The 14,504-nt window shown below is 45.4% G+C and overlaps 1 protein-coding gene across 4 annotated transcripts in view; it reads right to left on the bottom strand.

The window, feature by feature from the left end:
• Positions 1-8,086: 8,086 nt before the first annotated feature.
• Positions 8,087-14,504, bottom strand: part of Bcl2l11 (BCL2 like 11) — a 37,393-nt gene continuing 30,975 nt past the window's right edge. For all 4 annotated transcript variants that reach the window (XM_028756247.1, XM_028756258.1, XM_028756253.1 and 1 more), the window contains one exon: positions 8,087-12,403. In XM_028756247.1, coding sequence (XP_028612080.1) covers positions 12,305-12,403 — 99 coding nt within the window. In that variant the 3' untranslated portion in view covers positions 8,087-12,304. The remainder of the gene's footprint in view (positions 12,404-14,504) is intronic.

The following is a 14,504-nucleotide window of genomic DNA, read 5'->3' on the forward strand; positions in this document are numbered from 1 at the left end:
TAGTTTATGTTCTGTTGCTGAAACAAAATGCCCAAGGCTGGTTAATTTACAAAGAAGAGCTTATTTGGCTGGTGGTTCTATAGACTGGGAATGGACGCTCAAGAGCTTGGTTCCAGCATGTGCCTAAGATCTGGCTAGAGTGTTCTTCCTGCATCAGAACTTGGTAGAAGTCACACATTGACACAGAACAGGCATGCTAGCTAGGGGTTCTTCCTACGAAGTTACTAATGAAGTTATGTGAGTGTTCCCCTGTGATGGTTTGACTGAGAAGTGTCTCCCATAGGCTCAGGTATAAGAATACTGGTTCCTGTTGGCGGTGCTGTTAAATAAGGTTATCGAACCTTTAGGAGGTGGAGCCTCACTGGAGGAAGTATGTCACAGGGAGGAGGGGACAGGCTTTGAGGCTGTCTAGCCTTGCCCGTTTCCAGTGAGCTCTCTCTCTGCTTCCTGTTTGTGGTTGAAGATGTGATCTCTCAGTTTTCTGCTCCAGCCGCTCACTGGCATGATTCTCCAACTCCCTCTGGGACTGTAAGCCATACACAAAGTCTTCTACAAGTTGTCATGGTATTTATCACAGCATAGAAAAGTAATCAATGTACTACCCATGTGACCCACATAATCCCAATCCCCCCTTAAAGGCTCCAGCACAGAATACAGCATCACACGACTCTGGGAAAAGTTTCTAACATCTGAACTTCTTGATGACACATTCAACCCACAACAATAACAGTCTCTAAATGATAAATCAATATTATCAGACTTTTTTCTATTTGTATGTTTTTATCATTTGTCTCCCAAATGTCCAGTTAATAAGCAATAGAAAACCCCAGGTCATGGATGGCTTTCAGTCATTATGGAAGCTCATTCTCTTTTAATCTGGAGTTCGAAAAAGATCTCACTAAACAGTTTCTAGCAGCTGCTGGTACTCTTTGACAAGAACCTTCCCCTACCCACCAAAGTTGGCGCTAACTCCGTTTTGGACACGTTCTCCTGGCCTTCAGCCAGTCTGCTCCTCACACCCATGCCTGCACCATTTCCCGTTTGTTACAGCCGTAACAGCCTGCCTTCTGGTTGCCCAGGATTACCGTGTCTATAATCTGTCAGTTTGGACTACACTTCTCTGGCTGCTTCTTGCTCATTCTGGGGTCACGAAGGACAGGCTGTGCTGGCTGAATCCCCTCTGCAGAGCTATGCCACCACACTGGGCCTTGTTTGCTTTTTCACATTCACCAGACAATGGAGAGAGAGTTCACTTGTTCACCTGCTTGTTATCTTACAACCCCTCTGAAGATAAGCTCCGACGGTGCAGGCGTCTTGTCCGTAGTGATTCCTAGATGCTTGGAGTAGTGCACGCCTGACAAGTGATAGGCACTCAACCAACATTTGTAGGATGAATAGATACACAAATAAATAGAAGTCTTTTCAGATGACTGGATTAGAGATAAGAGAACCCTTTCACCTTCACTGAGATCAATACTTGGCAGGAACCAACAGAGGAGAAACATCTTTTTGCCCCTTTCCCCCCACCCCATGTCTCTTTCAAAATGTCATTCAGTGACCTAGAAGGCTTTGGTTCATGCTTTCCTTTTGAAAGTCTCCAGATCTGAAGGCAATAGCATTGTCTTACTTTTAAAGAAGATGTGACAGAGCTTCTACATTTCAGGATGTGTGCGTTAGTCTTCTTAGCAGAAAGAAGGAAACATATTGACATGAGGTCAGGGTTGAGAGACACCAAAAGGTGACTTGTTGGAATTTACCAGGGGCTAAAATAGCCCCTTTTCTGTCATGAGGGCCTTGACGTCCTGGAAAACCTCTTCATGCTGGAATTATCATCTCCCATGAAACTATCAGCTTGAGGTGAGCCAGGGGTGAGCCTGGGGTGAGCCAGGGGTAGGCCAGGTCATGGGCAGGCAGGATGAGCTGTTCTCATCTACATTGGAAAGGTTCTGCCTTTGCTGTGGAGATGACCCCCTGTCTGGAGACATGTCTAAAAGCCCTTGAGCAAACCAAACCTAGACTCCGCACTATATGCGCATGGACACTAACTCATTTTCTGTACAGACAAAACTGGACAGTGCGTGTCTCCAGATGAGCAGCAGTGGCTGGGCATGATCTGCCGGAATCCCTGGGGGTGCTCGCATCCGGCTGTGAGGCTTTCTGCTTTCACGATTGAGTAGGACACACTAGCCTCCCACCATGCCCAATTCACTCTCCTTCAGGATCCAGGGACATGTAAGACAAGCAAAAAAGAGACAACTCTGTCAACCAGGGCTGTGGCCTCAGTGCTCCAAGCCTGTCTGGCAGGTGCTGTACTGATACTGAATCCTGGGGAATCTCTGGGTTCAAAACACTTCTCTGTTCTAGGTCTAAAGTGAAAGCATTTGGAACACCAGCGAAGAAGTGGATAGGCTTGAATTAAAACTAAGACTTTCCCCACCTTACCTGGGAGGATTACATCCATGGCTCTTCTTAACCTGTTTCTCCATTACCCTGACACTCTGATGCCCTATTGAAATAAATATGAACAAGTTTTCTGGGAAGTTATTCTCAATGGTGGAAAGCCTGTGTTGAATCAGCTGAACCACACCTTCCTATAGACAGAATTATTGGGACAAACTGAATGTCAGTGAGACTTGAGACTAGGTCAAAAACTGTGGGAAGTGCAGTATTAGAAGGCACAGAACTAAACAGGAAACGTTGAGAGTAGACAGGCAGGAAGGACCGAACAGGAAGTCCACAAGGTGAGCCACTTAGGTACAGCTGAAGCACCCTCGGTGACTGGATGAGACTTAAACCCACAGATGAATTCCCTCACGGTGAGTTTGGACCAAGCTCCAGACTCATGAGTCCCAATAATGGCTGGAACTACTCTGCAGAAGGCTTTCTTCAGGAACCCTGTTGGAGGCAGACCCTGGCTGCCTCATCCTCCTGTTCCAGCTCTGTTGAACCAAAAAAGAAAAGGAAATGTTCATACATGCATGCTCAGGCAGAGCCACATGCCTCAGTTCATCCTGGCTCTGCCACTGACCAGCTCAGGGACCTCTGTGACAGGGTCCAAACTGTATAACAGTCTCCCCATCTGATGGTAGTTATGTGAAAGGAGTTCTGAGGAGACAATAAGATGTTTGGAGGATTGTCTCATAGGTGACACATATCCAAAGATGAGAGATTATAGGGTCTTTTATAGCAGGCCCTGGAGGCCAGGAGAGAAGAAGAGAGACACCCCATAGAGCCTTAGGCCAATCACACTCACAAAGCAGCCTTCTGCCTGGAATTCCACCTCTGATCTCCTGTGGTCCTTCCTCACCCTCCCTGGCATGTCCTAGTTTTAAGCCCTTTCCATTCTCTTCTGTGCTAGACATATAGTAGGGCCTTAAAACTTAAATAATTTGTTTTTAGGAAAATGGACATCTAAATTAGTTTTTAAATTAATGTCTAGCATATTTTAAAATTATTACAGTGTGTGTGTATGTGTGTGTGTGTTTGCATGCAGGTCATGGTATATATGTGGAGGTCAGAGAGCAGCGTGTTGAATCCTGTCACCTTCTACCGTTGCTTGAATTAGGTCATCAGTCTTGGGAGCAAGCGCCTTTACCTACTGAGCCATCTCTCCAGCTTCCTCGTGTACTTTCCAAAAACACTGGCTCTTTAGACACGAGAAAGAGGTTATTAGAAGAGTTAATTTACCCCAAGCTTGCTTTAAGGAGGTGAAGCCAGGCAGTTATCAAAACCTTGCTTCCCAGGGTCCCTTTCAGCAGTACCTGTAATGAAGTGATAACGTGTGGGAAAGCGGCGGCCCGTGACAGTTGAAACAGCTCCGCCTTGGCGATACGAATGAGAATTTCAGGCTTGCTTCAGAAAAGAGTTGGCAGGAGAAAAAGACCAAGTGTAAGTTGCCCAGAGATAGACACCCTTGTCATACCTTGCAACTCCTAACAGCCTTGTTCTGGTTGGTGTTGCCCCACAGGACATTTTTACCCTCAGCTTGTTGCCCTGTACCCTCTGAATTCATGCTGTTTGTAGAGAACTCCTTGCAACCCTTTTATAAAGCCCTCCTGACAGGTAGGAATGAGTCAGCAGTTCAGTTGCCAACCACAGAGGCCAACTTCAGCTAATTGAGCACAAAGAGAACTCGCTGGAGGGGCGGGCACCTGCCCCATCGACTAAGAGGAAACAGTTACTGATGGCTAGGTAGCGAAGCATCATAGCCAAGTAGGGGGCAGCAGGCCTCTGGCAGCCTTTCGGGTGCTGCCCTCCAGACTGTACTTGCCCCAGATGCTAAGTGCTGGGAAAGAGCACTGGATTGGCTCTGAGCCTGTCCTCAGCTGCACCATGGGCAGGGGAGACTTTCACAGGCAGAAGCGACACTGGGTACCAGGCACATAAAGAGAGCTGTACAGGGCTAGATGCCAGATGATGCATATCCCACCCTTCAAATAAGCCAAGACACTTGGAGGTGTTAAAGAAAATCTAACTGTACTGAAATCCCCAACGCTTCTCAAATCTTTTCCATTTGTGATCATTTGATGTCGGAGAAATATTTACACAATCCAGAGTGTTCAAGTACATAATATACATGCACAAATCATTTATTGCAACAAATCATAGAAACTTAAAACAATCTTTGATGCACGTAAGTTTTTTGTTTGTTTTTTTGAGACAGGATTTCTCTGGCTATCCTGGAATTAGCTCCCTAGACTAAGTCAGGCTCAAATTCAGAGATCTACCTTTCTCTGCCTCTTGAGGGCCATCACTGCCTGGTTATTAAAAACAAAAGCAAGCCGGGCGGTGGTGGCTCACGACTTTAATCCCAGCACTTGGGAGGCAGAGGCAGGTGGATTTCTGAGTTCGAGGCCAGCCTGGTCTACAGAGTGAGTTCCAGGACAGCCAGGGCTATACAGAGAAACCCTGCCTCGAAAAACCAAACAACAAACAAACAAACAAAAAAAAAACAAAAAAAAATCCCAAAGCAAATTTGCATCCTAAGAGATGTACTCATTGGATTTTGCACAAGGAATTAGATCATGGCTCAGTATCCAATCCTGCAGGTTTTAGAACATCTTCAGTATTTTTCAGTTGACTGATATTTTGATTTTACCATCAGCAGTGATCCATTGAGGATACTGCCTGGAATAAATACATAGTACAAAATGGCAGAGGTTTATTTAGGGCCATACAGTTAAGAGTGCTTCCTGTTCTTACAGAGGACCCAAGTTTGTTTCCCAGCTCTCATGACCAGCGGATCACAATCATCTATAAATCTATTTACAAGGAATCCAGTGTTCTTTTCTGGCCTCAGATCCCCTTCCACATACATACATACATACATACATACATACATACATACATACATACATACATAAACATGAACATTGCTGGAAATTCTGTCCCAATCCCAGGCCACAATTCACTTGCGTATGAGTAGGCATGCACATGCGTGTGGAACTCAAGTCAGCAACTCAAACAGCAGTCTCCCCTGCCCCCACTCTGTTTTTTCAATGTCTGGTTACTTATTTGTTACTGCTTTAGCATGTTCTGCAGCCTCCCCCGTCACTCTTCTCAGTGTGCTGTTTTTTCAGAGCAACATGTCAGCGTGCGTATTGCAGGACATGTGAAGTATCAAGAGGCTGAATCCTCTGGGTGCTTCCTTTGGTCCTGCACTTCTGACCATCTTTGTTTAAGGCTTTCTAACTACATATTGGCAGACATCATCTTCTTTATAGAGACTGAAAAACTTTCAGATTCTGCAAGCTCATTTACCCCGCCAAGTGCAGAGGCAGAGTAGTGTCTGTCAGTCCAGGAGTTATCCCTTTTCTTCCTTCCTTTCTTTCTTTCTTCCTTTCTTTCTTTCTTTCTTTCTTTCTTTCTTTCTTTCTTTCTTTCTCTCTCTCTCTCTCTCTTTCTTCCTTCCTCCCTCCCTCCCTCCCTCCCTACCTCCTTCTCTCTTTCTTTCTTTCCTTCTTTTTTTTCTAAATAATAACCAAGCTAAGAACACTCTGATTGGCATTCAAACTGCATCCGAGAACAGACTTGTGTTTCCTATCTTCAGATGGAATAATTTATGTCTGTGTGGGGTGTAGAAATAGAGTTAAATTGTGTGTCACTAAAAAGCAATCCCAGGTTGGTTAAAAAGAAAAAGCAAACTGTGGGGTTATGTGAATAAAGTATATTTAAAACTTTGACATAAATAGATTGTCACAAGCAGGACAAAACACAGAAATCAACAAGATAGTGAAATCTGGCTTCTTGGTTGGTAACTGGAGCTTTGTATGAGAACAGTCACAGAAACTTTGCTCATTGCCACTTCCAAAGGTCAAAGTTCAGGTGTCCATTAGGCAACTACTGATCACAAGGCCTTGTAACACAACTCTGGAACTTGCCTTGACTGAAAGGAACCAGACACAGATTATTCCATTCATATGAAGGTGGGAAACAGGCAGAAGTAACTTAAAGTGGGAAAAAAATAACAGAGGCCAGCAGGGGCGAGTCGGGAGGACAGCACTTTCTGGGAAGGAACTTTCTGAAGCGGCAGTAATACTCCTGTCTTGATAGGTCCATGGGTGACAGTTGTTCCCTTAATTGAACCTTAACAAACACATGCTTAATAACATGTGTGCCTGTTTATTTTTATTCATGTTTATGTATGTATGTATGTATGTATGTATGTATGTATGTATGTGGAAGGGGATCTGAGGCCAGAAAAGAACACTGGATTCCTTGTAAATAGATTTATAGATGATTGTGATCCGCTGGTCATGGGAGCTGGGAAACAAACTTGGGTCCTCTGTAAGAACAGGAAGCACTCTTAACTACTGCACTATTTCCTCAAACCCAAATCTGTGTTTTATTGTACGTAAATTTTATCTTTAATGATAATTTAAAAAATGAATGGCATGTATGCTGAATTTAGGAAGGAGTTTACTGATGACTCTAACTTTGAAATATGCAAAAAAGAAAAACTGTCAGTAGATGCTTGCATACATATCACCACAGAAAAACATTTAACGTAAGAGCTAGGACGTCATGTGGATGCTGCCGAATCCTCTGGACCTTCTCATGTGCGTGGAGTTTTTCACAACAGAACGTAGGAAGAAGCAACAGACTGAGGGATCTTTATGCATAACAAGTTGATCATCGATAGGAAAATGTGAAACAAGTGGCTAAAAATAAGTCTGCTCCCTTCAGACAAAATGACAGTGCCAATAGGACCTGGTGTCATGGGAGCTGTGAACAGGTCTGTCTAATTTAAATCAAGAGGGCCAACGCCTCCTCACACACCAGGCAAGTGCGAGTTTGTCACTGACAGAGCTTCCTCAGAGGTTGAGGGAGCATTCTAGTGGCTGCTGCTGGTGAGCCAGGCCAGAGTACTGTCTCAGTGTTGGATGCAGTAGTGGGGTGAAGTGGAATCATTCTAGAAAGATCTATGACCTGTTGTTAGGTAAAGGATGTAGTTACAGTATTTATGCAAAACGCCTAGGTGAGCATACATGCCCATGCCCACACGGCGGGAAGAGTTCTAGAAAACTGTAGACTTTTTGCATGAGGGTTGGGGGTGGCAGCCCAAACGATTCCCTTGCAACAGGTTGATGAATTTTATAAGGCCTCATTTCTGTGCCGCTTAATTAGTTAACAGCATAAGTAGATGCCTGGTTTAAAACTGTCCAGCATTCTTCCCAGCAAGAATTTCAGACTCAGTCAAATCCTGTACTCGCTCACATGGACCTTACAACGTGTATTCCCAACAGTGCCTCGGTGTCTCTTCACTCCTAATTTAGTCCAGAGATTAGCAGTCCTTCTGCAAGCTGACCAGAGAGCAGTCCTCCCTCAACCTACCTCTTCCTCCCAACATCTTTCTACTCAAGTATTGAATCATGGCTGACTCCGTGGGCAGGACGTTTTGTCATCTGCTTCAAAACTGTTCAGCGTGGTTTGCTTTTACCTATATATACTACACAGACTCATTATCAAGCAAGAAGTTACAAGCTCTACATGCAGGTAATGTGCTCTGATATTAGGCAGGGGTGTGTATCTACACGTATCCCCAGTTGTCGGCCATTTTGAAGAACACAAATCAAAACAGCTCACGAAAGCTAGTCGCAAGTTTTATTTATATAAAATTCATTAAGAACATAAAAGAGTTTCTTAAAAAAATCTGCAGTTATTTACAGCAGTATTGCACAGGTACAGTGGCAATTACCCTGTCAAAATTCATCAGTGCAAAACATAAAGGAAGCCAGGGAACTGCAATACAAATGCTACATACGCTGGGTTCTGACGTTAGTGATAGGGTACTATACAGAGATCAGTGCTGTTCACTAAAGGATACCTGACAGGTCTGGATACAGAAACCAGTGGTCACAGAACCTAGACAACAAAACACATGTGAAAGAGATCAAGTACTTTGCTGGAAACATGATGCTTTGCGCAATGCTGTTTGAGAGGGATTCCCCGCTGGTTTAGCGACACGTGTGGACAGGACCCGCACAGACATACTGAGCGGATGGACACACACAGGCACCAGGCTAAATCAGCAGGGAGGACAAAACCATTTACATGAAGTCACATGGCTCTAGAGCTTCAGCGAGCTTTTCCATCTTGACACCCAGGCTGGTGGGAACTTGGACTTTTGTTGAGGGAAGCAGGTAGAGGCAGCCTAATGCAGTGCACAGGGGGAAGGAGCCGAGTGGCATGGGTAAATTCAATCTGCAGACCTCAAAACATAGGAAGCACACAGCAGGTGGGGACAGTAGCCAGTGAGTGTCCTGGTGACACGAGTGGCCTTGGCAAAAGCTCTAGAAACAGGTCCCACCAGCCCTTCTCTTACCCAGGGCAGCCATTCAGCAGTACCTCAAGAGGAGCAGGATTATATTTCTCTCAACACTGAGTTGTCAAAGATACTCTTTCAATTAAAGAAAAAAAATCTTCCCCATCTGCTGCTAATACTTCTCTAAGGATATGGCCAACTTATTGGTAAATCTTCTGCTTTTCTCAGAAGCCAGCTGCATTACAAGTGGGTTTGATGGGTATTTTCTTAGAGTCCAATCTTCCGGGCTCCTGCATCTAGGGTATCTCACCGGCAGCAAAACACTCATTTCACCAGAAAGGCGGCAGGATCCAAGCACTGAATGCCAGAAGCCAAGCAGAAGCCACCTTGGAGGAACAGAACCAGTCACTGACCCCCTTTATCAGGAGCTGAAGCAATTCATGGCATGGCAGGGGTGTCAGGGATAGGGATGTCAACACTTTCAAGAACTTAAGACATTAAATAAGCGGAAAATAAATATACAACGTCTCTACAAGTTACAGCATTATGAAACAGTAGGGCACATTACACAGAAGAACCTAGGCTATTTACAATCCTTAAGTATGAGAAGTTTGAAAGAAAAACAGTGATTTTTTTTACTCATTTATCCTGTACAATATTTTACAAAGGAAGGTAAAGGGAATACAATTGCACACAGACATTTGGCTCAGTTGACGAGTGAAACATGACTTCCTAATCTAATAAATAGTCAAAATATATACAACACTGGAAGGAAACAGGAGAAGCGACATTACCCATTACAGACTGACAAAGAGAGACTTTAAACTGATTTCAGATCCCCCCTCCCCAAATTCATCAACTTTTTTCTGGGAAGGAAACTTGAAGAATGACTCAGGACACCATTTTGTATGTTTATTCCAACTTGAGGTGAAGTCACAGGACACTATTTACAAACCTCACATTGGGGAGGCTGTCAAGGCACAAAACCCGCATTATGTTTACACACACACACACATACACACACGCACACACACGCGTGCACACACACAGACACACACACACAGAGAGACAGACAGACAGACACGTGGGGGAGGGAGATCTAGTTTCTGTCCTACCAAGAAAGAGAAAGAATAATAAAATTAAGTACAAAGGCCTACCCACAGTAAGCAGGGATACTCTCGGTAGGAGACGTTTGGATTTTAAGAAACAGATACAGTACAGGGACATCCAGTCATGTTTAAGTTCTGGGTGCCGCATCCTGTTCTTGAATACTTCTACAATTCATAGAATCTCTTATTTCCCTATGAGCTGCTTCAGCAGCCAGCCCCAGGCTGGAGGTAAGCACGCTTCAGGGGACACACATGCCACTGGCACCCGGCTCTGGGAGCCTTCTGCACTTGCCCAGGCAGTACCACAGAGCCACAGGGCTGAGACAGTAAAGTGCTCCAGTCAGGGAGACTGGCACATGGAAATGGAGGTCCTGGGAGGGAGATGGCCCAGAACCAAGCATGTCTTTGGTGTGTGTGTGTGTGTGTGTGTGTGTGTGTGTGTGTGTGTGTCAGGTCAGAGCCATGGTTGCACTCTTAACATCAACTTACAACCATAGGCCTCATGGGAACCCACGAGCAGGCTCAATACATCAGGAAAGGAGGTGAACGCCAAGACAGCTTTCAAACTATTACAAATCTAAGGAAGCTGGGAAAGCATTTATAAAGACTATTTGGGTCAGATGATCTCAATCTAGAAGAAAGCATATAGGCAATATATATATATATATATATACACATATAAACACACACACACACACACACACACACACACTCGAAAGTAGGAACGAATGGGCTTCTCTCAATAACGTAAGAAAAACCACTGGCTTTCTATAGACCAAAAGCAAACAGTTGTTGGCACTGCTGACTTGGGTAGAAACTCATACACCTCTCTAAGCAAGCTGCCTGATGTCTGAACTTCTTACAAGTGAGAGGGATTGCCACTCCCCCAACCCCTCCCATGTTCTTTCCACTTGGTCCTTTTTTGTATCTCCCCTGGCTGTCTGCCTACAGGTGTGCTGTTTGTTTTGGGACACAGGGCCTCTACACGATAGGAAGCGCTCCTCCACCAGGCTATGCACTTCCAGTGCTGCCTGCTCTTGAAATAACTGACCAATGTATGGGCTGTGGTACATGTGGTCCTAAGGGGCAGGTACCAAGAAAGAGCAGACACAGACACAGGTAGCCCAACAAGATCCAAGTGTTAAGAAAATGGAGAGAGCAAAGCAGGCAGACATCTTGTGGAAGACAAATGCTTTACTTGGTAGAATGGAGGTGTCCTATGTATGGAAACTGATGAAGTAGAGCCAGCTCCTAACTCGAGGGAATGGAGATGAAATCCAGGACTCACAGGCCAGGTAGGATGAGCAGGGCTACATATCAAGAAGCATGGAAAAGAATCACCTGAGCTCCTTGCTCCTGAAATGACCTGGCCAATCACCAGGAAAGTGTGGACTCTAGCTCATCTGGTACACACGGCAAAGCAGAGCCTATGGCGGCAGCAAAGCCAGTAACCAGAAGAGCCAACAGCTTCAACAAGTGCTGTGTAAGCCCACATTCTCTCAGGATAAGAGACAAACAAACCCACCACAGAGAAGTGAAGTGCACAAGAGCCCTTCCCATGAGTCAGCTTGATTTTGATGGAGCTGGGAACAATCCCGGCAGCCCCTAGCCCTTGCTGACACACATACATTTGAAAACACCCTGGGTTGAACCTGTGCATCAGTGTGGAGATAGATTGAGGGGTCTGAGGAGTTGAGGGAAAGCATGAAAAGTGTGAATTTCTGCCACAGAGGCAACTGAGCTAAGGAGGTAAATATTTACAAAATGGAAGTGGCGTACCAGAACAGAGCCTCTGCCGCTTGACCTCATTCCATTTCATAAGAACTGTTTTGGTAGTAATAATTCAAAAGGAAACTCAAAGAGGCCATGGCAGAGGAGAGAGGGCAACACCATCCTCTTCCTGTTTAAAAAATTCTGTACAGTAATCTCTAAAAATAAACTAAGGCAGCCTTATAAATCAGCTGGCTCAGTTCCCACTGCAGAGTTACTTAATCCTCTGAGTAGGCAATGGGTTAAGAATTTGAGTATAAAAATCATCCATAAATTGGCTAAAAAATTTTCCTTTCTGAAACAAAAAAAAAGACAAAAAAAAACCAGTTATCAAAGAAAGTGGGTTTAAAAAAATTAACATACCACATGTAAACACCTCTTCTGCATATTTCTCTGTTCCTAGGATCTGTACACTAAAAAGAGAACCCCCCCCTTGTTTACATTCACAACAAATATTTACTGAAAATTCAGCCATGTGGTGATGAACAGAGGCTCTGTTGACATCGACACAGTGCAGAGCGCTGTCCAGGCCTCAGCACACCTCTCTGGGATAGAACCACTGGGTGTACTGTTGCAGCACCAAGAGATGGAAGTGCTGGGGTTCTCCCGGTCTGAACAAGAGCAATGTCCCGCCATTTATCCTGGCTGTATGAAGATCCTGTCAATGCCTTCTCCATACCAGACGGAAGATGAAACGTAACAGTTGTAAGATAATCATTTGAGGGTGGTCTTCAGCCTCCCGGTAATCATGTACAAACACCTGCAACAACAGAAACAAATTCTTAGTTATTCCCCAGTAATCTGGAGAAGGCACATTAAAGGCAAGGGACACACCCCATCTGAATTGCAGGGAAACTCAAATTCCATCTGCCCTGCCAGGGAGAAGGATGTGACATCATAGAGTAGAAGTGTACCGAATGAACTTTCCATCACTGGGAAACAGAGTGAACAGAAGACCAAACTATTCCAAAGGTATCCTAGAACTGTAAACCTTCACGTGGGTGCTGGGCAAGAGCCACGCCAGGTCACCGATGTTGGTGTCTCAGGAGAAGCGGCTGAGGGTGTGGGGAGAGCAGAGGAAAAGAAAGAACAAACCTGGGGTCCTTAACTACCAACCACAGTCACTGGTATTTTACTCCCTCAGAGATGGATTCTGGTAACTGTGATTGACTTAAGGAAGCAGTGATTTGGGGGTAATGTGCCCCAAGAAGGTAAATAAAGTGGCAGGGTTGTGCCTCTGGTTACAAAGGAAAAACAAAGATCCTGGAGGGGCTGCCCACTGTCGAAGACAAGGGGCTGAGTCAACCTCACCCTCCCACATCAGACCCAGGAAGGAAAGGGCAATTAAGAACAACGCGTGATTACTTGTGACATATGTAGGTTTGTTACAGTCTGAAGACTGTTCAGAAGGAAACCTCAGACTCATTTGAAGACCTCAGAGCCCCTTTGCACATTCCCAGAGTGTTCACATCTAGGTTCTAACTCATCTCATTGGACAATGAAAGGCAAGGGAAATACATTTGCCTCAAGGCTATCGGCCACAACCTGGTTCAAAGTCAAGGCTGAAGTCGGCCCTGAACAATTAACCCACAAACAGGACCTGGCTGTGTGGCTAACCCAGCCCCTGACAGATCCCCCCACCCCCCAATTCATTTTGGTGGGAAAGGCTCCTACGGACTGTCTGGGAATGACCATGAATCAGACTGGGACTGTCTGTTCCCTCTCAGACTCCAAGGTCCCCACAGACTCTGCCAGCTGTGAGGGGAGCTCTCCTCACCCCACTGTTTACACAGCTCTCAGGCTCTAGGGGCCAGGGCATTTCCCCTTCTCTTTCCATAACAAGATGGGAGGAAATCAGCTTTATGTCAGCGATTCCTGTGGAGGTGCTCCCGTGACCACAGGCTGCGATTTTATCGGCTCCACACACACAAGATTGCTTTGTTTTGATTTAACTTTCAAAATTACTTTGCTCCTTTTGTGTGAGACTAACTCAGGGGAAAGTTCATTTTGGTGAAGACGAATATTAATAGGCCGAAAAAGAGGCTTATTCAAAATAGAACCACAATTCACTAAAACAAAGAAAGCATGCGCTACGACTGACTAAGCAATCAATCCAAGGTGGGAAGACTTATACTGACCTATGTCATTGCTGCCCTCGGCATAACCAGATGCTAGGGCTGACTGGATGATGACAGCCAACACACCCAAAATGGGTCACTCAAGTGAGGGGCCTTAACTGCTTACATTTGATAAGCTTCAAATTCTAGCCCTGGCAACATCTGGGGAGATAGCAACCATGTGAGGTTGACAGGTAGACAATGGTGACTGCAGTCAAGGTTAACAGGAAGACATGGACAAAGGACACATAAGCTCAAGCTAGGCGGCACTGACATGGGAATGCAGGAAATTTTGGCAAAGGGAAGACCCGGTTCTTGGAGCGGGAATGAGGTGGGGGAGGTGCCACCCTCTCGGCCGGTATGACAGCACGGCACGTGCCTCTAACAAGCGAACAATTGCTTTTGGACAACATTCAATGGAGGAAGCCATTAGTACTGATTCAGAGCACAGTGCCAGTCCAGAAATCCCTTGACAGCTGGCACGGCGGCTGGAGCTGCTCCTCTGGCCCAGCACATGTGGCCCACACAACAGAAAACAGCTGGAGGATGGGCGGCTCTAGCTTACGTCAGATTCAGCAATGAGGCTGCTGCAGGTGCACCTCAGTCTGAGCCTAGTGTGGGATGGCAGGAGACTTGAAAGCTGAAGCAGAATAAAGCCAGGAAGCCAGGGTTTAATGCTCAGGACCAGGGAGAGAGAGAGAGAGAGAGAGAGAGAGAGAGAGAGAGAGAGAGAGAGAGAGAGAG

Source organism: Grammomys surdaster, unplaced genomic scaffold (genome assembly GCF_004785775.1).
Source record: "Grammomys surdaster isolate TR1022 unplaced genomic scaffold, NIH_TR_1.0 129, whole genome shotgun sequence".
Classification (NCBI taxonomy): Eukaryota; Metazoa; Chordata; class Mammalia; order Rodentia; family Muridae; genus Grammomys; species Grammomys surdaster.